Here is a 21,009-nt window from a genome sequence, read left to right as displayed (position 1 = left end):
CTGAGCACTGCTTGGGAGCCTCCCCACCCGCCTGCAAAACAACAAAAACAACAGCGAAATTGTCAGAGTTGACTTTATGTTGCTTATGAGATACATCTAAAAATATGAGTACAGAAAGGTCTGAGGTTTGGTTTGGTTTGGTTTTTGAATCATACCCGGCAATGCTCAAGGCTTACTCCTGGCTCTGCACTCAGGAATTGCTCCTGGCAGGGCTCAGGGGACCATTTTGGGTACCAGGGAGTGAACCCAACCTTGTGCAAGGAAAATGCCCAACTGAATGTATTATCATTCTGGCCCCAGGCCACAGAAAGGTTAAAAGTAAAAAATGCAAAAAAAGATATACCATGTGCACAGATATTTTTCAGTAACTGATAGAACAAATGACAACAATTATTATGAAGTATAAAAAAAGATTTGAGGGGCCGGAGCGATAGTACAGTGGGTAGGGCATTTGCCTTGCATGAGGCCTACCTGGATTTGATCCCTGGCAACCCATGTGGTACCGAAGCAACGTCAGGAGTAATACCTGAGTGCAGAACCAGGAGTAACCCCTGAGCATCTCCAGGTGTAACCCAAAAAGCCCCCCCCCCCCAAAAAAAAAGATTTGAAAAACACAACTAATAAGTGAGACCTAGTTGACATATGTAGAACACTATTGAAAAACTGCAGGACACATGTGCTTCTCAAAGAGCATAAAAATAATTGAAAAAAAAAAAAAACCTTGGCCACATAATCATAAGCAAGCCTCTACAAATTTAAAATGGGCCAATATAGAAAAAGTTTCTGACTACAATACAATCACGCTAGAAAACATTTACAAAAAAAATAATTCTCCTGAATTTTAAAACTGAGAAAAAGATTTAAAATTAATCTCCAGGGGCTGGAGAGATGGTACTTAAGACATTTACCTTGTATGCAGCAGATCCTAGTTTGATCCCCGGCACCACATGGTCCCATTAGCATTGCCAGGTGCATCCCCGGGAAGCCCCTAGCACTGACTGCCGGGGTGATTGGGGAGATCCTCAGCCCCACAGGCACAAGCATCACCTCACCCTTGGGCCCTCACAGCCATTCATTGGCTCCTTTGTGAGAATTCCAGGAGGAGCCTCCAGGCTTGGGTAGTCCATTTCCCCCAACCACCCAATATCTGGATAAGATGAAAAATCACTACAGAAAGTGTAAAATATTTAGGAAGAATATGAACATGCCATATGCCAACTTTTATGTGATACATCTAAATTTTTGCTTATAGAGAAATCCATATCCTTATATTAATATGTTTGAAAAGAAGAATGGTGGATATTGATGATGTAGAATCTATTTTAAGAAGGTAGAAAAAGAATTGCTGATTAATTTTTAAAAAGTTGAAGGAAGGAAATAAAAGTAAACATTTATGAGTTATGAAATATCAGTAAAGCCAAACTTTATTTCAAAAGATTACCAAGTGATAATAACTGTTAATATAGAAGAAAAAAGAGAAGACACAAGTAACAAATTCAAGGAATGACATTACAAGGAATGAAATATACAGTATAATTTTAGATATTACAAAAATGTAAAAGACCCTGAAAGGACATTTTATTTATTTGTTTTTAATTTTTATTTATTTTTAACTGTTTTATTGAATCATGATGAGAGAGACCATTACAAAGCTGTTCATGATTGGATTTCAGTCCAGTATTCAAATAGCCATCCCTCCACTAGTGTACATTTCCCAGCACCCGTGTCCTCAGATTCCCTCCCATCACTCCCACCCTCCACCCCTGCCTGCCTGTATGGCAGGCTCTCTCTCTCTCTCTTTCTCTCTCTCTCTCTCTCTCTCCTCCTTCCTTTCTCTCTCTCTTTCCTCCTTCCTTTCTCTCTCTCTCTCTCACTTTCTTTTTTCTCTCTTAACTTTTGGGCATTGTAGTTTGCAATATTGACACTGAAAGGTTATCAAGAATATCCCTTACCTACTTGGTCTGACCCCGAGATAGCACAATCTTGATTTGAAAAAATCTGACAAGAACATTTTAAAAAGGAAGCTTATAGGCCAATTATTCATGAAGATAGAGCAGTTGTTTATTATTATTATTATTATTATTATCTTATAGGAACAAATTTCTGACACAAACTTTATAAATTTTATGAATGAAGCAGACCATAAATATAACAAATACACAGGGATATACAAGTGTATACTATCACTGTCACTGTCACTGTCACTGTCCTCCTGTTGTTCATCGTTTTTCTCGAGCGGGTCCAGTAACATCTCCATTGTGAGACTTTGTTGTTACTGTGTTTGGCATATCGAATACATCATGGGGAGCTTGCCAGGCTTTGCCATGCGGGCGAGATACTCTCGGTAGCTTGCCGGGCTCTCCAAGAGGGGCAGAGGAATCGAACTCAGATCGGCCATGTTGGTTGCGTGCAAGGTAAACGCCCTACCTGCTGTGCTATCGCTCCAACCCCAAGTGTATACTATAATAACATAATATATAGAAATAACATATAAATATATACAAAGCATATACACTTGTGTTAAGGTCATTTTAGGAGTTTAACATTAGTTTCATACCTGGAAATGAGATCACTAATTTACATTAACAGACGAAAGAATATGATTATCTTCATAATTATATAAAATAGTTTAAAAAATTTACCATTCATTTATTCATCATAAAATAAACTAAACTCTCTAAGCAAATAAAAATCAAAGGAAGCATCTTTACATCAGATATAAATTAGTCTTAAAAGGAAAGAAGGGTGGGGCTGGAGTGATAGCAAAGGGAGTAAGGTGTTTGCCTTGCACGCAGCCAACATGGCCAACACAGGTTCGATTCCCAGCATCCCATATGGTCCCCCGAGCACTGCCAGGAGCAATTCCTGAGTGCATGAGCCAGGAGTAACCCCTGAGCATCACTGGGTGTGACCCAAAAAGCAAAAAAAAAAAAAAAAGGAAAGAAGGGCTTAGCATCTAGTTCTGGTATCAGTCTTTTCTTTGTTTTTGCTTTTTTTTTTTTTTTTTTTTTTTTTTTGGTTTTTGGGTCACACCCGGCGATGCTCAGGGGTTACTCCTGGCTTTGCACTCCGGAATCACTCCTTGCGATTCTCCAGGGACCATATGAGATGCTGGAAATCGAACCTGGGTCAACCACGTGCAAGGCAAACGCCCTACCTGTTGTGCTATTGCTCCAGTCTCAGTCTGTTCTTTTCTTGATCCAGCTGAATTCTCTTTGCCCAACTATGGAGGGGAAAAGGAAGTGATTTACTTAGGTCATCAAGATATATCCTCCCTCCTGTAGATAAGTGGACATGGGAAGCCAGAAAATATTTAGATGATCATTCTGAGAATTAGAGAACAAAAGAGAACAAACAAATCTCCATAACTATGAAAGTTGATGTATACATCTTCATAGTGAAGAGAACAAAAAACATATTTCTCAACTCTTAGGAGATCATTTTCTTCTTTCTTTCTCCCCTCCCCCCCTCGCCCTCCGCCCCATCTCTCTCACTCTCTCACTCACTCTCTTAGTTTTTGGGCCATATCTAGCACTTTCTCCTGACTGTATGCTCAGGGATTACTCCTGCCCGTACTCAGGAGACCATTTGTGGCACTGTGATTGAACTGGATAGTCTTGCACAGCACCTATCCCAGTTCAATCACTAAGGAACTCATTCTAGCTAGTAATGAAAACTCTGATTGAGTGCCTTGGATTTAGCATCAATAATTAACTTTAAATTGAATTTATAATTGTTTTTGTAACTACCACAATCATGGGCTTTCAAAATGCTGACTTCCCAGATACTTGTCATAACCAGAAATTTTAATTTCATTTTGCTTCTATTAAGTAAACAAAAGAGAGGAGGGCTAGTAAGAATAAAAATTTCTGAGGAATGACTCTAGTTAGGTGTGTGAAAGAGCGTGAAAAACACTTGAAAATAAGTTTTAGCTCTGAAGCAAGCCAGGGTATTCATTTCTAATTAAGTTCAGCTTTCAATACCAAAGCAAATTAGTGAGTGCAGAGTTGCCAAGGAAATGGAGAAACTGGTTCTTCCCACTGCTTTTCAACTCATTTCACTCATGACATAAACAGAAAATGACATTATTTATAGCCCTCTGGGGTGAATGGATGGGGCGATTGAAGAATACGCGTTCAGGGGCTCTGGCTGCTGCCCCCAGGATCAAATCAAACTGGGGTGGGAACAAAGTATCTTGGCAGTGCAGAACTCTTTACAGCAAATGTTAGGCGAAACTCAGGGTTGAAGAATGGGAAATGGACTGTTCCTGCAAGCAAACTAGGAAAGATCAGTGTGGGCCAGCAAGATAAGCTATTTAAATAGAGGAGTTAGGATTGCTGCTGTCAGTGATTTTCAAGTCTGGATTTATGATGGAGTCACCAGAAGGTTTGTACTTATTTATGGAGCGATAGCACAGCTGTAGGGCGTTCGCCTTACAAGCGGCCAACATGGCCAACCCGAGTTCAATTCCTCCACCCCTCTCGGAGAGCCCGGCAAGCTACCGAGAGTATCTCGCCCACATGGCAGAGCCTGGCAAGCTCCCCGTGATGTATTCGATATGCCAGACACAGTAACAGCAAAGTCTCCAATGGAGACGTTACTGGGCCCGCTCGAGCAAATCGACGATCAACGGGAGGGCCTTTACTTTACTTACTTTCAGTGCAGGAGACCCCAAGTCTCATGCATGCAGGCATGTACTTCACCCTTGGATCAGAGTCACAATGATACTCAGCTCCTCCCCTAGAACAGTTGCATCGGTTTAGGAAGGGAAATGGAGTGGTATAGATATAGTTTTGGTTTTGGTTTTGGTTTTGGGCTACACTTGGAAGTATGCAGGACTTACTCAAGAACCACTCCTGGCAGAGATCTTTGTCTTTTTATTTTATGTGGAGGCCCCCAAATCCTGCTTAGGGGACTGAGAGTTGTCCCTAATGATGCTCCTGGTGACCCTACTGGATTGGTGGTTCACTGTGTGGGTCTGAAAGTTCAGCATTACAGTGGTGGGGACTATCTAGTCACCCTGGCAATGCTCAAGATATCTGTACTTTTTTCTGTTTTGTTTTGGGGTTACACTGGCAGTTTTCAGGGCTGACTCTGACTCTGTGCTCAGGAATCACTCCTGGCAAGGTTCAGAGGACCATATGGAATGCCAAAGATAGAACCTCGCTTGGCCAAGTGCAAGGCAAGTGCCTTCCCCACTGTACTATCTCTCTGGCCCCCTAGATAGCGTATTTAAAAAAAGTTCTCTACATACCATTCTGAAATACATCCAGAGAGAAGGACCAATGCAATCACCAATGACCTAAGAAAACCATAAGGAACCTGATTACCAACTGCATGTTTTAAAAAGTGCCTTACATTAATATTTATATTTAGTGGTATTTTAGCAGTTTGGGGGAATTATTTTTATGCTCTTAGTAAAACTTTAAGCCAGTAAGTAATTTGTATTTGTTTAAGTTATAGAATTATTCCTGGAAGAATATAGCCCATGGAATTTTCTTTCCCTCTCCAATTTGTATTTAGGCAAACGTGATTTACAATACTGTTAATAATAGAGTTTCAGGCATAAAGTGTTCCAGCCCACCACTGATCACTATAAACTTCCCTCTATGAAAGTGTCAAGGTCTTCTTAGCTCATGGAATTTTAATCCTTTTACCCACCAGTGCTCAGAGGCTATTTCTGGCTCTGTGCTCAGGAGTAACCCCTGGCAGTTCTCAGGAGACCATTTGGGGTGCTGTGGGCATTTGAAGTAGGCTCAGAGGGAAGCAAGGCAAGCCCCTTTAACCCCTGTGGCACTTATCTGCGACAGTGGGATGCAGTGGGTACTTGACTTTTAATTAAACTTTTAATGAGTTTAATTATTATGGTGTGATGGCAAATTTGACTGCTGATTTGGTCAAGACTGGTATGGTGAAGGTTTGAAGAGTAGGTATAAACTAGAAATGCAGAAAAGGTGTAGACAGAGTGGAGTGGGAGTGGGATGGAAAGAAGTATTCTTAATGAAGGAACAGTCTGATCATGGGGAGAGGGTGGGTATAAAGTTTCAGCCAAATGTTCAGAGGAGGGCAGAGAAACCTGAGCAGGAACCCGACAGCAGCTGAAGTCCTGGTTGCCAAAGCAGCTGTCTCTTGAGGGAAAAGGAGAGCAGTGCATGGACTCTGTCTTCCTTCCCAAACATCTCCAGCAGTTGAAAACGCCCCAATGGCTGGGGAGATAACTCCAAGTGCGAATGCACATTCTTTGTGTATCGGAGGCCTGGGTTAGATCCCTGGCACCACTGGGTTCCCCACACAGCATGTAGGGAGCAGCTCCTGAGCGCCATTATGTGTCACCCTCGGGCCCAATAAAACATTGATCACATCTAGACAACCTGGGTGTCTAGCCCAAGAACTTTGAGAAAAGCCTGATTTTAGTTTATTGAGCACGGACTCTAAGTCTGGTACTTTCCCCAAATATTTCATGTAGCTAGTATAAGTTCATGATAGTCTCATGAAGTAGGTTCTGCTATGATCCCTGGTTTATAGTTAAGAAAGTTCTCCCTCAGTAAGCCATGTTTTTGGGATCCTTCTATCTTTCTGTTCAGTGGCCTTTGTTTACTGCTTCAGAGTCACCATGGTTTAGTTACCAGATAGCAAGTTTTATAGTTATAACAGAAATGTGCCAGTTTGGTTAGGATGCAGTGGGTACTTGAAAATAAGGCCAACTAGGGATCAGAGAGCTAAAAGTTTTGAACACTTTCTCCCTACACTTCAAAGGAATTTTTGAGAGATACTTTTTTGTTGTTGTTGAATAGGAAGTCGCATGCTGAACATTTTTAGTAAAATTGGTCTCAAAGATGGTCAGGGTGGTTTGAGGCTGAGGAACCTGGCTGAGAGATAAATGTTATGTCAGCTGACCAGTTAAGAAGTAATTAAAACACTATTATAAAATGCTAGATTAGGAAGGGGGTGGGCTGGAGCGAAAGGGTGTTTGCCTTGCACGCGGCCGACCTGGGTGACTTGGGTTCGATTCCTCTGCCCCTCTCGGAGAGCCCGGCCAGCTACCAAGGGTATCTCGCCTGTATGGCAAAGCCTAGCAAGCTACCTAGCAAGTGACACATTCGATATGCCAAAGACAGTAACAACAAGTATCACAAGGGGGACGATTTTGCTTGAGCAAATCGGTGAACAGTGAGAGGACAGTGCTGCAGTGCAGGGAGGGGGCTAGATAGCTCAAAGGGGTGGAGTGCATGCTGGAATAGGTCAGGACCGATGCAGGACACAGATGCAGGGACCGTGCCAAAGATCTTGGCTCTAGAGGGTGCAAACAAGAAACTGAGTGAGCCCTGGGTGGCATCCTCAAAAGGGAAGGTGATAAATTTTACTCAAGTTGGGGTTTTTACTTTTATTTTTGGAGTTTGTGGGATGCAGATTCATTCAAGCCTTGAATGTGTTTTCTACGTTTGTTTTGGGTCACACAGCGGGGAGTGTTATTCCTGGCTCTATACCCAAAGGTTATTCCTGGCATTGCTTGGGAACAATGAAGTGTGGAGATTTAACTTAGGTCTTCAAGATAAGTGTTTGGCCATTGAGTTATCTCTCTGATCCTGGATGTGCTTTTGTATTTGTATTTTTAACTTCAATGTTTAAACCTTATTTTGTATACTTCCCCATTTTCTTTATATAGGTGGCAATATTCATCTATATTTTTGGGTTTCACGTTAATCCCTTACCTGAACAAAATAGGGCATTTATTTAGAACAAGTGAGTAACTTAATGCCATTTTTTATTACATTAAGAATTATAGGTATTATTCATACTATTAATTTCAAAAACTTTATTTACTATAGGTTATCAGATGAGGATGAAGAGGGAAAGACCAAGGAACAGTGTATCATCTCTGACCCTTCCTTTTCCATGGTAACGGTTCAACGGGAAGATAGTGGAATCACCTGGGAGACCAATTCAAGTAGGTCTTCGACTCCATGGGCCTCAGAAGAGAGTCAGACGTCTGGTGTGTGTAGTCGGGAAGGGTCAACTATGAATTCTCCTCCCGGGAATGTTTCCTTTATTGTGGATGAAGTTAAGAAGGGTCGGAAAAGAAAGCCCAAGTCAAAGCATGGTTCACCATCGTTGCGGCGGAAAGGCAACAAAAAAAGAAATTCTTTGGAATCCCAAGATGTTTTAGCAGATGAGAAAGGAACTCCTTTAATTTCAGAGAGCCAGGCACTAAACACCCACAAAGAAAATTTTTCTACTGGAAGTTATGATAGAACAAGAAAAAAGAAGACCACCTCAAATACACCTCCTATTACTGGGGCAATTTACAAAGAACACAAACCATTCGTGTTAAGACCAGTCTACATAGGAACAGTGCAGTATAAAATTAAGATGTTTAATTCTGTTAAAGAGGAATTAATTCCTTTGCAATTTTATGGGACATTGCCAAAGGGTTATGTAATTAAAGAAATACATTATAGGAAGGGGAAAGAGGCATCCATTAGTTTAGAGTCCGATTTGGACAATCGTGATTTTAATAAAGGCTTTAAAGCAAGTAGATTAGGAGCCCAAAGCACAGGAGATGATAAGATAAAAGAGCCTGCATCACCCTGGAGAGGTGCACTCTCCTCCAAAGCATCGAAGTCTCTGACCTCATTCAGTCATGAAGATCAGAAGAAAACTTATGTTGATTCTCCCCAGAAGCCCACATCTGCTGCTGAGCATACAGTTTCGTCTTTGACGACTAGTGACACAGCAGTGCAGGAACATCTCACTTCACAGTCAGTTCCGCCACATCCAAGCACAGAAACCAAGTCCAGTGAAATGGAGCCTACCTCTATCACCCCGGATACACCAGCAACGGTGCCTCTGGAAGCAGCCAAGGAAGACCTTGAGTCTGATTCACAAGAACTGGTAACTGCGGAGCATGACTCCTTAGTCTCTCCTCCTTTAGTGGAAGAGGTGAAGGAATTCAAGGATTCATCCAATCTTTCTGTTTCCCTGGAGGGGGAGAATGACATTCTGGAAACAGCTTCATCAGGTCAGGCAGCATCTGCCCAGGAAGGTTTGAGCCCAGAGAAAAAAGAGATAGATGTGACTTCACTAGAAAGGGAAGAATCAGTGTCTGAACAGCAGACCACTCCTCATCTTGATGTCCAAGGAGAGAAGGAGGAAAAGGAGCCAGAACCAGCTGTTTCTCTTTCTGAACCTTCGATATCAGAGGAACCACAAAAAGAAGAAAAAGAAGCTTTTCTATCAACAGCTGCTATCCCTGAATCTACAGGTTCTAATTTAGTAGAAGAAGAGATCAAAGAACTTGGTTATCTGGAAAGTCCATTTGTTTCTGAGAAGCCCTTCCCACCACATATGGCCCCTGAAGTGGAGCAGAAGGAAGAGGAGCCCAGTCTAGCCACACCAGCTACACCAATGCCTGAACATGTTATTTTATCTGAGGAAGAAAGAGAGGAAATTGAGTCTGTTTCTACAGACTCTGCTTTTGCATCAGAGTGCTCAGTGCCACAGGATTTGAACTATGAACTGGAGAAGCAAGAACTTGAACCACTATCACCTGCTGATGTAAAAACTGAATCTGCACGTGAAGTTTTCTCAGATGAGAATGAGGCATTTAAATCTTATTCCCCAGCTTCAGCCTCTGTATCTGAACACTCTCTATCACCGGTCATAAGTGAGAAGCCTTCAGAATGCCAGTCGCCACAGTTCTCAGCAGGGACCTCAGAACACACGGTTCTATCTGAGGAAGAAGTTTCAGAAAGTGGGCATTACACACCAGATTCCACATCTGCATTGGAAGAGACAGTTCCTTCACTCGCAGTAAAAGAACCAGTAAAGCAGATGGTTGACCAGAAGTCCCCATTAAAATCGAAAGGTGTTTCTGAGCATACCATTTTATCAGAAGAAGAAAAGAAAGACACTGGATTGTCTTCCCCAGAGGACAAAGTGGCCTCTGAGTCTAAACCCTCTGTCTCACCCTCCACAACTGAGAAAACTTTGGGATTCCAGCCTCCCCTTTTCCCCACAGCTATAGGAGAACACACAATTCTGTCTGAACAAGAGGCCTCAGAAAGTGGACATTACACGTCTGATTCAGTACTGACTTCTCAAGGTGTAGTTCCATCAGATGTAACATCAGAATCCCCACAGAAAATAATTGATGTATCACCATTAAAACCAAAGGGTGATTTTGAGCACACCGTTCTATCAGTCGAAGAGAAGGAAGATATGGGTCTACACTCCCCGGAGTTGGGCACTGTGTCTGAACCATCTCTCCCACCACACATGGCTGAGATGACTACTGAATGCAAGACTCCACAATCTCCTGCCACCCCCTCTGAAACTGTGGACCTATCAGAAGAGACAGTGGAAATAGAGCGATACACGCCCTCCTCCATCTCTGCTTCTGAGTTTTCAGTCCCATCAACAGAATCACATGAAGAAATTGATCACAGATCCCCCCTAAATCTAAAAGACATCTCTTCCCCAACAGATTTCTCAGAAGAAGAACAAGAAGATATTGGACCCTTTTCTCCAGATTCAGCATTTGCATCAGAATTCTCATTCTCACCCTATGCAATGAGGGAAACAGAGAAAAGAGAATTTGAAAATGATTCTCCAATATGTTTAACATCACCATCTGAACACACTATTTTGTCAGATGAAGACACAGAAGAAGCTGATCTTTTTTCTCCAGACTCATCATCACAAGTTTCAGTTCCACCATATAGAATCCCAGAAACAAAGGAAAGTAAAATTGAGCCTGATTCTTTGTTGTCTGATATGTCTACTTCAGCATATTCCTACTTCTCAGAAACAAATAAGGAAGATATTATATCAACAGCTGCTATACCTGTGCCTGAACATCTCAAAATGTCTACATCTGAAGACTTTAGTCAGTTACATAAATCAGAGGAAGCAGAATTTAAGCCAAATGTACAAGCTCCCGCAGCATCTGTATCTGAGTATCTTGTCTCAGCACAGAAACAAGGAACTCAAGCGTCTTTAGAACCCAAGACTGAAGAAATGATTCCACCATATTTAACTAGTGAATCAGAGAAGGGAGAAATTAAGGCTAGTTCCTCGGTAGCTGCAACACCTGTTTCCTTACCAGTGCAAACATCCATGGTAGATGAAGAAACCAAAACTGCATCTCAGCATTTGGTTTCACCCGATTCAGGCCAGACAAATAAAAAAGAACATGAACACAAAGCATCACTTACTCCAAAATCTGCAAATGAACAGATGGATTCATTCAAAGTTAAAAGTAAGGAAGCAATTGTGCCCGATTCTCAAGAAGCTATTGCACATGTATCACAGGATCAAGAAATAGAGCCTAAGTCTCCAAATGTTCCGGGGTCTGGGATGAAATATTCAGTTCTTTCTGACTTGGTAGATGAGCCAAAGGAGGATGTAAAACCCAATTTAGTTCCAACTGCGACATCTGAACTAGATCATAGAATGTTATTAGAGAATGAGCCTGAAATAAAACAGCCATATTTTCCTCTAAAGGAAACATCTTCATCTGGGCCTGAGGCTTTATCAGCAGAGAAAACAGAAGTAAAACCTGATTCTGAAATAACAGTTACACCTGGAGTGCTCCATTCAGCTTCACTGGGAGTCGAAAAGGAAATTAAACATGGGCCACCTGCACAAGAATTCTCAGCTTTGTCAGAAGAAATAAAGAAAGAAGTTGAATCCAGCTCTTCAATAACTGCATCTGTCACTAAGCAGGATTCCAGTTCAACCAAATTAGCAAAAGAAGATATCCCAGCAGATTCCTTGCTTTCCAGTCCCAGAGAACAACCAGTCTTAACAAAAGTAGGAAAGAGTGAATTAGGAAGTGGTTTGTCACCAGTGACAACACCTATAGAAGAACATTCAGTCCTGAAAGAAGAAGAGAAAGGAGCAATTAAAGATAGTTCTTCTACTGAAACTACTGTCTCCAAACGTTTGGTTTGGTCAGAAGTAGAAAAGGAAATTAAATATGATTCACCTTCAAGCATATCCTCCAAATTAGAACATTCTGTCATATTAGAGGTAGAAACTGAAGAAGTAAAACCTGGATTGCCAATAACCAAAACATTGTCTACTCAGCACTCAGATGTGTCTAAGAAAGCTAAGGTGGAAAATGAACAAGGTATTTCTTTTTCGAACATCCTTGACTCTGAAAATTTGGTTGTATCTCAGAAAGAGAAATATGTGTCTTCGTCAAAGGCATCAGAACCTGAACACAAGCTTTCATTCCACCTAGGTGGTGAGACAAAGGAAAAAGAAACAGAAATTTCTTCCTCGGAGAATGTGTCACTTGCCCCCAAACATACAGTTCCTAAAGTCAAAACTGAGGAAATGGCAAAATCTTCTCTTGAGTTGGAAAATCTAATGTCAGAAGAGGTAGCTCCAGCATTCCCGACCTTCAGTGATCATCAGAATAAACAGGCAGTGGAGACAGCAGATGCTACAGAAACACAGATGAAGGAAGCCCTTCATTCTCCACAGAGAGTAGAGCCAGGAAGAGATGTGGCAAGTCATCCTGAAGAGAAACAGCCACAGTGGGGATCCATGCAGCTGGGCTTCTCCAACAACAAAGATGCTCAGATGACAGGGCAGCTCAAGCCTGTTCAGCCTCATGAAGACCAGGCAGATAAAATCAGAAAGCAGATTCAACCAAGTTCTGCTGAAGAATCTTATTTCTCATTACAAGAACCAAAATCTTCATTTCACACTGAAATTATAGAGAGAGATGAAGTAGAGAAAAAACAGATTCATTCTCCTGAGAGAATCCATCAGAAATCAGTGTCTGGACCATCAATGGAACATGTCAGATCAGAAATGATGCCCTCTCCGGCTAGAGTGGCCCATTTCACCATAGAAGGTGTGGGATCTACTCTGGACAATGAAAAAGAAGTACAGAGGCAGACATCTGTACCTGGAGAGAAGTCACCAGAAGACTCAAAACTGTCCAAGGTTGTAGATGATACTACTGAGCAAGGGAAAGCAGCACCGGAAGTGAGAATACCCACTTTGGCAAAACCCCTCTCCTCAAGCCTGGACAGTGAATCCCCTGAATCACCTGAGGTGATGCAAGAGCTGCCAAAACAATCAAAAGCAGCTGAGTCAGGTATCTCTGAGGAAAAGGGAAAGAAAGGAATTTCATCTTTTACATCATGGATGTCCAGTTTGTTTTTTGGATCTAGCACACCAGATAACAAAGTTGCTAAAAAAGATACAGACACACAGCCGAGTTCATCTGTAGAAACAGAGGGAACTGTGGTAGATTCTAAAGGTCCAACTCCAACTGATTTTATGAAAAAACCAGCTACTGATCACCTAATGCCAGAGGCAAAACTTAATGTTGCTGAAGAACCCAGAAGTATTTCAGTTAAATCTGATGAAGGTCAAAACTTGAAAGAAAAACCCACATTTTTGGCAAATGTAGAAGTTTCACCACAGTCAAAATCCAACTTGGAGGAATCTAGTAAAGATAATTGGCAGAAAGAAATCTTAGATTCTGCAGAAGGAAGGGATCTAAACTTGGTAGTTTCATCTGCTGATGGCAAGAAGCATCATGAAACTCAAACTTATTCCCCCATGAATGAAAAATCCATTATGGAAGAAGCCAAAAATGAGATTCCTATTCAAGTAACTGATAGTAAAAAATTACAGGAGAGAGAAATTTCTCCTTCATCTCAATGGAATATTTCTATTCTAAAGGAAGAGCCAAGAATTGATCAAAAGGAAAAATCACCCTTTTCCTTTGATGCTGTAGATACGGTGCAACAGCCAAAATTAGCTTCATCTAACTTCACAAGTGAAAATATCATGAGGGAATCTGTGAAGTCAGAGTCAATAATTTCTCCAATAGAAGAATCTAAAGACAGTTTAATTGATCTTGGTGAAGACAGACTAAAGAAAGAAATGCCAAAACCGACTTCCTTGAACATTTCTGGTGAGGAACTAAAACTCAGATCTGTTAGCCCAACAGAAGTGAAAGATCACTTAGAAACCAGATCATTTTCTTTAGAAAAGAAGGTACTGGCAGTAAAACAAGAAACTGTGGGCCCATTCGACCTTGGACATAATAATGAAATAGAGAAGGTACAAATTATGCATGGATCTGGCCCCATTAAATCGGAAGAATCAAAAGCTGCTGCTGTGCTGCCGCAATTCTGTCAAAATGAAGACCACAAGGAGAGCTACACAATTATTGAGGAGGAGAAAGGAGAAGAAGAAAGGCAATCCCATGTATTCCGAGAAGAAAAGAAGCAGTGGGAGATTGAGCCTTATTCTGTGACTGGAGCCAAGTTTAAGCCTGAAGAATCAGCTATATCTTTGGATCATTCTTTGGGTGAAGCACAACCATCTTCATTAGTTAAAGCTGCATCTGTTATGGAAAAACCAGAAACCACAATTTTAGAGACTTACCCCCAAATTAGGGAAACAATGGAGACTCAACCACAGCTATTAAGAGAAACTGAAGTTTTGGTGGAGAAAGCCAAGACCTCCCTTCCAGGGGATCTTTCTTATCGTGAAGAAATAGATGACAGGTCTCTGCCTAACAAAGGCAACCTGATATTGGTAAAACCAAGCAGAGATTTGATGAGTCATAGTGAAGAAAAGGGAGAGGTCACAGTGTCAGATTTTGCAAAAGGCGGTTTGGTGGATATAACAAAAGAAAGTATAAAGCAAATGTCTCAAACTGAAGAGTCTGAAAGGATTTTTGATTATGCTTTTGATAAAACGAAGAGCACAGAAACACCATCCCATTTGGTCTCACCTGTAGAACCCAAAAAATTTGCTTCAGGAGCTTCACCAGAAATTAGTACAGAGAAGAAACAAGGAGGGCCATGGTCAGAAATGACTGTAGATAGGCATACAGTCCATACCATTCAAACTTCTAGGGATGAAACATCTGAAATATCTAAACAGTCTGTTCTCATGTCAAAGCACCACTTGGAGGCTGTAGAAAGTGCTCGTGTAAATGAATCATATTCTTCACCAGAGAGTAATTATGCTGAATTTATAACAAATGCATCAAAAACTGATGCTGATAAAATGGTTTCCACTAAACAAATATCTAAAGAGACCGATGATATATATGTAAAAGGTGACAAATTCGCAGTGACCAGTAAGCCAGCTGGACTTTCAGAAGATCAGAAGAGTGCCTTCAGAGTCATTTCTGAAGGCTGTGAGATATTGAACATTCATGCTCCTGCATTTATTTCTTCTGTTGACCAGGAAGAAAGTGAACAAATGCAAGATAAGTTAGAATATTTGGAAGAAAAATCCTCATTGAAGACAATTACGCACCATGATACTAATGAAGCTGCTGCTTGCCATAAAACATTAAAGAGTGAGTTAGACGATTCTGATAGAAAAGTTACATCATTGAAAGAAAATAAACCAAGGGGAGCTTATAACACACAAGAGGAGATGACCATAGATTCAGAAACTGGTGACTTAGCCTTTAGCCAGCCTACAATTCCCAGTGAAGAGGATTATTTTGAAAAATATACATTAATTGATTATAACATCACCCCAGTACAAGAAGAGCAGAAAGATCCATGGAAATTAAATGTTGAAGCAGAACTTTCAAAGGAGGCTACAGAAGAAGCAGTGTCTTTTCCAGAAAGTTCAGAGGAAAGTGCCCTGGAACATGAATATGAGTTGGTCAAGCTAGATGAAAGTTTTTATGGAATAGATAAAGACTATAGCCAATATTCTCCTTCAATGACCCAAAAGTCTCTGGATATCCAAACATCAGCTGACAGAGATGCTCCAAAGGACATAAATAGAGATGTGGACTCAAAGTCACCTGGAATGCCTTTGTTTGCCGAAGAGGAAGGAGTTTTGTCACCAACACAGATATTTTCTACCACTCCTAAACCCATTAACCCTGAACTCCTGGAAGAACCACCTGCGCTTTCATTTTTATACAAGGATCTGTATGAAGAAGCAGTTGCAGAGAAAAAGAAAGAAGAGGAGACAACTTCTGATGGTGACAGTGTGAATTCGGAGGCATCATTTCCTAACAGACATTCTGACACTGATGAAGGAACAGGACTATATTTTGAGAAGTACATACTCAAAGATGACATTCTGCATGACACATTTGTAACTCAGAAGGACCAAGACCAAGGTCTTGAAGAAAAACCAGTTGGTAAGGATGATTCATACCAACCGATACCTGCAGAAGGGGAAGTTGGGGATAAGTTTGAAACTATTTCAGAGAAGAGTTTTGGAAAGGACCAGAAAGCACTTTACAGGGAAAGAGAACCAGTGGGTCACGTGGAGATAAAGGAAACAAAACAGAGGAAAACTCCTGTCACTGAGGAAGTCACAGTGGTTAGCCAGAAGATAAGCTATGCAGTTCCATTTGAAGATACACATAATGTCCTGGAGACAGTAGATGAAACAAGCAGTCAGGGTAATGAAGCAGGGAATGCTAGTCCACAGGTCAATCTGAATGTTCCAGTAGAGGTGTCCTTCTTAGAGGAAGAATTTGCAATGGGTGCGACTTGTATTCAAGAAACTTTGCAAGAAGAACCAAAAACAGTGATCCCATCTGAGCCAAGTGAAGCTAGGCCCCGCAATAGCCCTGTTCAGGATGAGTATGAATTTGCTGAATCCCTGAGTTATGAAGTGGTTACTCAAGATGTTTTATCAGAAGAACAACATTCAGAGCCCCTGCCTGAAGATGTATCTCAAGAAAAGGAATCTTTTGAATTCATCAGTGAAAGTGAATTTGTGAATCAAGTGGAACAAAGTATGTCTATTGAACCACAAGAGTTGGGCAGAGAGAAAACAGAACAAGATCAAGTCTCACCAGAGGTAGTAATGGAAAATGATCAAAGAGAATCGAAGAAGACCCAGGTTGAGACATATTGCTACACCTGCAAAGGTCTAATTTCTGCTGCTGACAAGCTCCTTGGCACCCATAAAGACCATGAGGTTTCAACGCTTGACACAGCTATAAGTGCTGTAAAGGTAAATAGATTTTAAATCATATAAATTCATAACACATTGGATTTCGTTTCACATGTTCTCAATTTAAAACGACGAATAGTAGATAAATTCAGCATTAGGCATAATAGTGATAGCTAAAACCTTACAAAGTCTGAAAGTATAAAAATATTATTACGATAGGCATCTCATTAAGATTAATTTAACAAACATTTATTAGACAAATCCTATGTGCTTAGCCTTTATACAAGTTTTGGAGATGCCAAGATAAATAACCCAGTCACTGCTTTGAGGGGTTTTGTTATATCATAGCAGTTGTCCTTAACATTGCCAAAAAACTCCAAATAATTTAATTTTTTTGCTACCTCACTCCCCCAACCAAATGTGCTTATTGTTTGGGCCACACCCAGTGGGGCTCAGGACTTACTCCTGGCTCTGTGCAACTTGTGATGGGTTTGGGGGACCGTATTAGGTGCTGGGGATTGAACCCGGGTCAGCCACATGTACTATCTCTCCATCCCTGAGAAACACTATACAGCTTTAAATTAAAAATTTACTTTAAAAATAAAACACTTTATGTTATCTATATTGTGTTATCTATAATATTATTCTTTATGAATACACATGTATGGGGTGAGAATATAGTTCATGTTATGTTCATGAGACTCAAGTTCTGTCCTCCTGGAGACTCCTGAGCAATGTGCCTGGAGAAGCATCTGAGTACCCAAATTGATGGAGCCCCCAAATCTGAAGAAAATTTTAAAAATACACATTTATGTAAATGAATAAATTTTATTGTAAATCATATAAAATATTCTGTAAGACATTTTAAATTTAGACTTTCTCCATGTTTTCTCTTATAAAATTGATGTTAGAAATGGGAGAATTATGTATTCTTTCTATGTCTCTAGTTTTCCAGTGTTAAGTAGTTAATCATAATATCCTTATGTATGTGATTACAGATACTCTACTTCCATAGAGATGTTAATGAAAACCAAATTTTTAATCTTTGAGATTCTCCTCTACCTTTCAATAGCCTTCTAAGTGGAATCCTTACTTTTATATCTGATCTTTAGTACATCTTGTGGTTGGAGCATAGCACAGCAGATAGGCTGTTTGCCTTGCACATGGCCAACCTGGTCAGCCCAGGTTCGATTCCTCTGCCTCTCACAGAGAGCCTGGCAAGCTACCGAGAGTATCTCGCCCACACACCAAAAACCTGGCAAGCTCCCCATGATGTATTCGATATGCCAAACACAGTAACAACAAGTCTCACAATGGAGACATTACTGGGCCTGCTCGAGCAAATTGATGAACAGGAGGACAGTGACAGTGACAGTACAACTTCCATACAGTTGCCAAAATGATCTTAACATCAAATAATAGTAAGAATTAGGCACTTACTACCAGACACATGTATTATTTAATTATGAAATAACTTAAAAATTGAAGCATTATGATTTATGATGTATTAATATTAATGTTATAAGCTTACAATGTTATTGCATCACACTCACCACTAGGATGCCAATATCCTTCCACCATTTCTAGGTCCCTACTATTCTTGCCTTGAACTTGCTCCCACCGTCTTAACAGACTTATTTCTGTAGGCTGAATCCCATGGTTATTTACAAGAGAGCTTTGAATCCTCACAAACGATTGCCATCAGATAATGAAATAGACTCAGATCGTTTAAGTGATTTTTCCAAGGTCATGGCATAAGGCTTGTTACCCAGATTTGTCTGAGGCCAGAACTCTGACTCATGATCGCATATCTATTGTGATCGGCAGACTGCCTTGCTAATTAATGGTAGCCAATTTTCACAATAATTATTCAATTAAGTCAGTGTTAAATAATTGTCAGACTCATTTTGATTCAAAAAGGTATTAATGGAATCCTGGTAATGTTTTGTATACCAAATTTATCTTTCTTAACTTGTCTGATACTGATTTTCTTCTGTAGGTCAAATTTGGAGTTAGGGAATAAGGCAATTTATTGTAAGAAATCTTGGACTTTGGAATAAATTAGTATCCATGGAATAGACTCCCATTCCACTTATCAGCAGAAAAAAAACCCCCAGATTTTTCTAACTTTTTAAGTTCTGTTTTAATATGTATACAACTTTGGAAGTTAAAAAGTAATCCCATCTAAGCACTGTCAATTTAAAATAATACAGATAGGATGTTTCCTTCTAAAACTATTTTTTATATTACCTTCTGCTCTCAATAGTAAAGAAAAAGTGGAAAACTAGTTGTTAAAGTGAAAGAGTCTTGCTTCATCTTATTAAGTAAACCAAGAACACCGAGTTAGCTAGCAACTTTTAAAAATTAAGATTTGACTTAAGGGGTTATTAGACTCTTCCCAGTAGGACATTTCTGATTATCCAGGAACCAACAGCCACATTTATGATTAGCCAGGTCCTTGCCTCTTCCCACCTCATCCCTTCTATTGTGACTTGTCTTTTGTTTATATTTTATTTCTTCCTTCACTTACTTGCTTCTGTTTCTGTCCCTTTGTTTACTAATTTCATATTTCATTACAGAAACTTTCCAATCATTGAGAATAAAAACAAAAATGAGGAAGAGGGAATGTAGATTTCCCCCAAATTAGTTTGGCACTGTGAGAGCTAAGTGTCCTAAGAAACCAACATTGTGGGAGTGAGTAAAATGATTACAGGACCGGTGAGTTATCTAGAAAAGATGATGCTTGAGTGAACCTTAAATAAGATGGAGTTTTTTCAGTCATCATGAACAGACGGGACATTCTAGAAGTAAGGAATACTGTATGAAAGACACATAGGTGAGAACGAGTCCAAGGAAAGGGGCTTGTGGAGAAGAAGCAGGGGCTATAGAAAGAAGCAGAAGATAGATCTTGAAGGAACTTCCATCAGTGTAACTTCCCAATCATTCTCTGGTAGTGAATGAGGTAGCTGAACCTCTGCTATTCTGCTTTGTTCTTTTGTTTACCAGGATGGGTCACAGCTTTAGGTTTCTAACTATGTCTAAAGTAGTGTCTTCTTTCCTGTCACCCATGTTTATATTTGACCTTCCCTCTTGACTGTTTTAACTCTTTGAGGGCCATTAGCATCTCAGGTCTCTTTAGCAGACAGTTTCCTTCATTTTGGAAGTAAAATGAAGGAAATTTGCTAGATTTGCTAGATTTTGCTATTTTTTTTTTTTGCTAGCAAAATATTCATTTGCTAGATTTTGGCCTGGTAAATCTGGCTTCATTTATCTTCTCAGTTCATGTGCTCCAGGAACACCTAAGGCCATTCTACATGTGTGAGGAAACTACTCAAGTGTATTGAATCAATTCAGCAAAAGCTCTGATACCTTAGAAGAAAATAGATTACTGAAAAATGAGATTTTACTAAGGAAAAAGAGCTCTAATCTATGGTTCACTGTTACAAGTATGCTTCGATCTCACCAACTCACTCAGAAATCCATCTTCTTATATGAGAAAATGATGAATGTGTGGCTTTCATTCACATACCTCTGAACCTCTGAATGGTTTGTTCTAGGGATTTACTTGGGCAATTTAGAGAAAGCAGCAAAGGAAATTTAAAGATAGGTATTTGTTGATGAACATGATATAGTACAATTTCTACTAGACACACTATATTTATAAGCAAAGTGGAGCTCACTGCTTTAAGTTCTTTACCCAAAAGTCATATACTAAAACTATCTTCCTTTCTTTAGGTTCAGTTAGCAGAATTTCTAGAAAATTTACAAGAAAAGTCTTTGAGGATTGAAGCCTTTGTTACTGAGATAGAATCCTTTTTTAATACCGTTGAGGTAAGTTACCATATCTCCTTTTTTTTTAAATTAATCAATTTTTTTAATTGAAACACTGAGATACATAAAACTTTCATGTTTGCGTTTCAGTCATACAATGATCGAACACCCATCCCTCCACCAATGTACTTTTTCCACCACCAATATCCCCAGTATCCATCCCCCAACCCAACCCTCTTCCTGCCTCTATGTATGGCAGACAATTTCTCCCATACTCTCTCTCTCTACTTTTGGGCATTATGATTTGCAATATAGATTCTG

At 40.1% G+C, this 21,009-nt stretch overlaps 1 protein-coding gene across 1 annotated transcript in view; it reads left to right on the top strand.

Moving 5' to 3' along the window:
• The window catches only part of CMYA5 (cardiomyopathy associated 5), a 112,772-nt gene that overhangs the window by 29,865 nt on the left and 61,898 nt on the right, over positions 1 to 21,009 (top strand). The window contains exons 2-3 of the mRNA XM_056112513.1: positions 7,830 to 16,977; positions 20,653 to 20,748. Of these exons, the coding sequence (XP_055968488.1) occupies positions 7,830 to 16,977; positions 20,653 to 20,748 (9,244 nt within the window). The remainder of the gene's footprint in view (positions 1 to 7,829; positions 16,978 to 20,652; positions 20,749 to 21,009) is intronic.

Source organism: Sorex fumeus, unplaced genomic scaffold (genome assembly GCF_029834395.1).
Source record: "Sorex fumeus unplaced genomic scaffold, SorFum_2.1 ptg000018l, whole genome shotgun sequence".
Lineage (NCBI taxonomy): Eukaryota > Metazoa > Chordata > Mammalia > Eulipotyphla > Soricidae > Sorex > Sorex fumeus.
The sequence above is the reverse complement of the archived record's forward strand: the minus strand, read 5'-3'. Positions and strand labels throughout refer to the sequence as shown.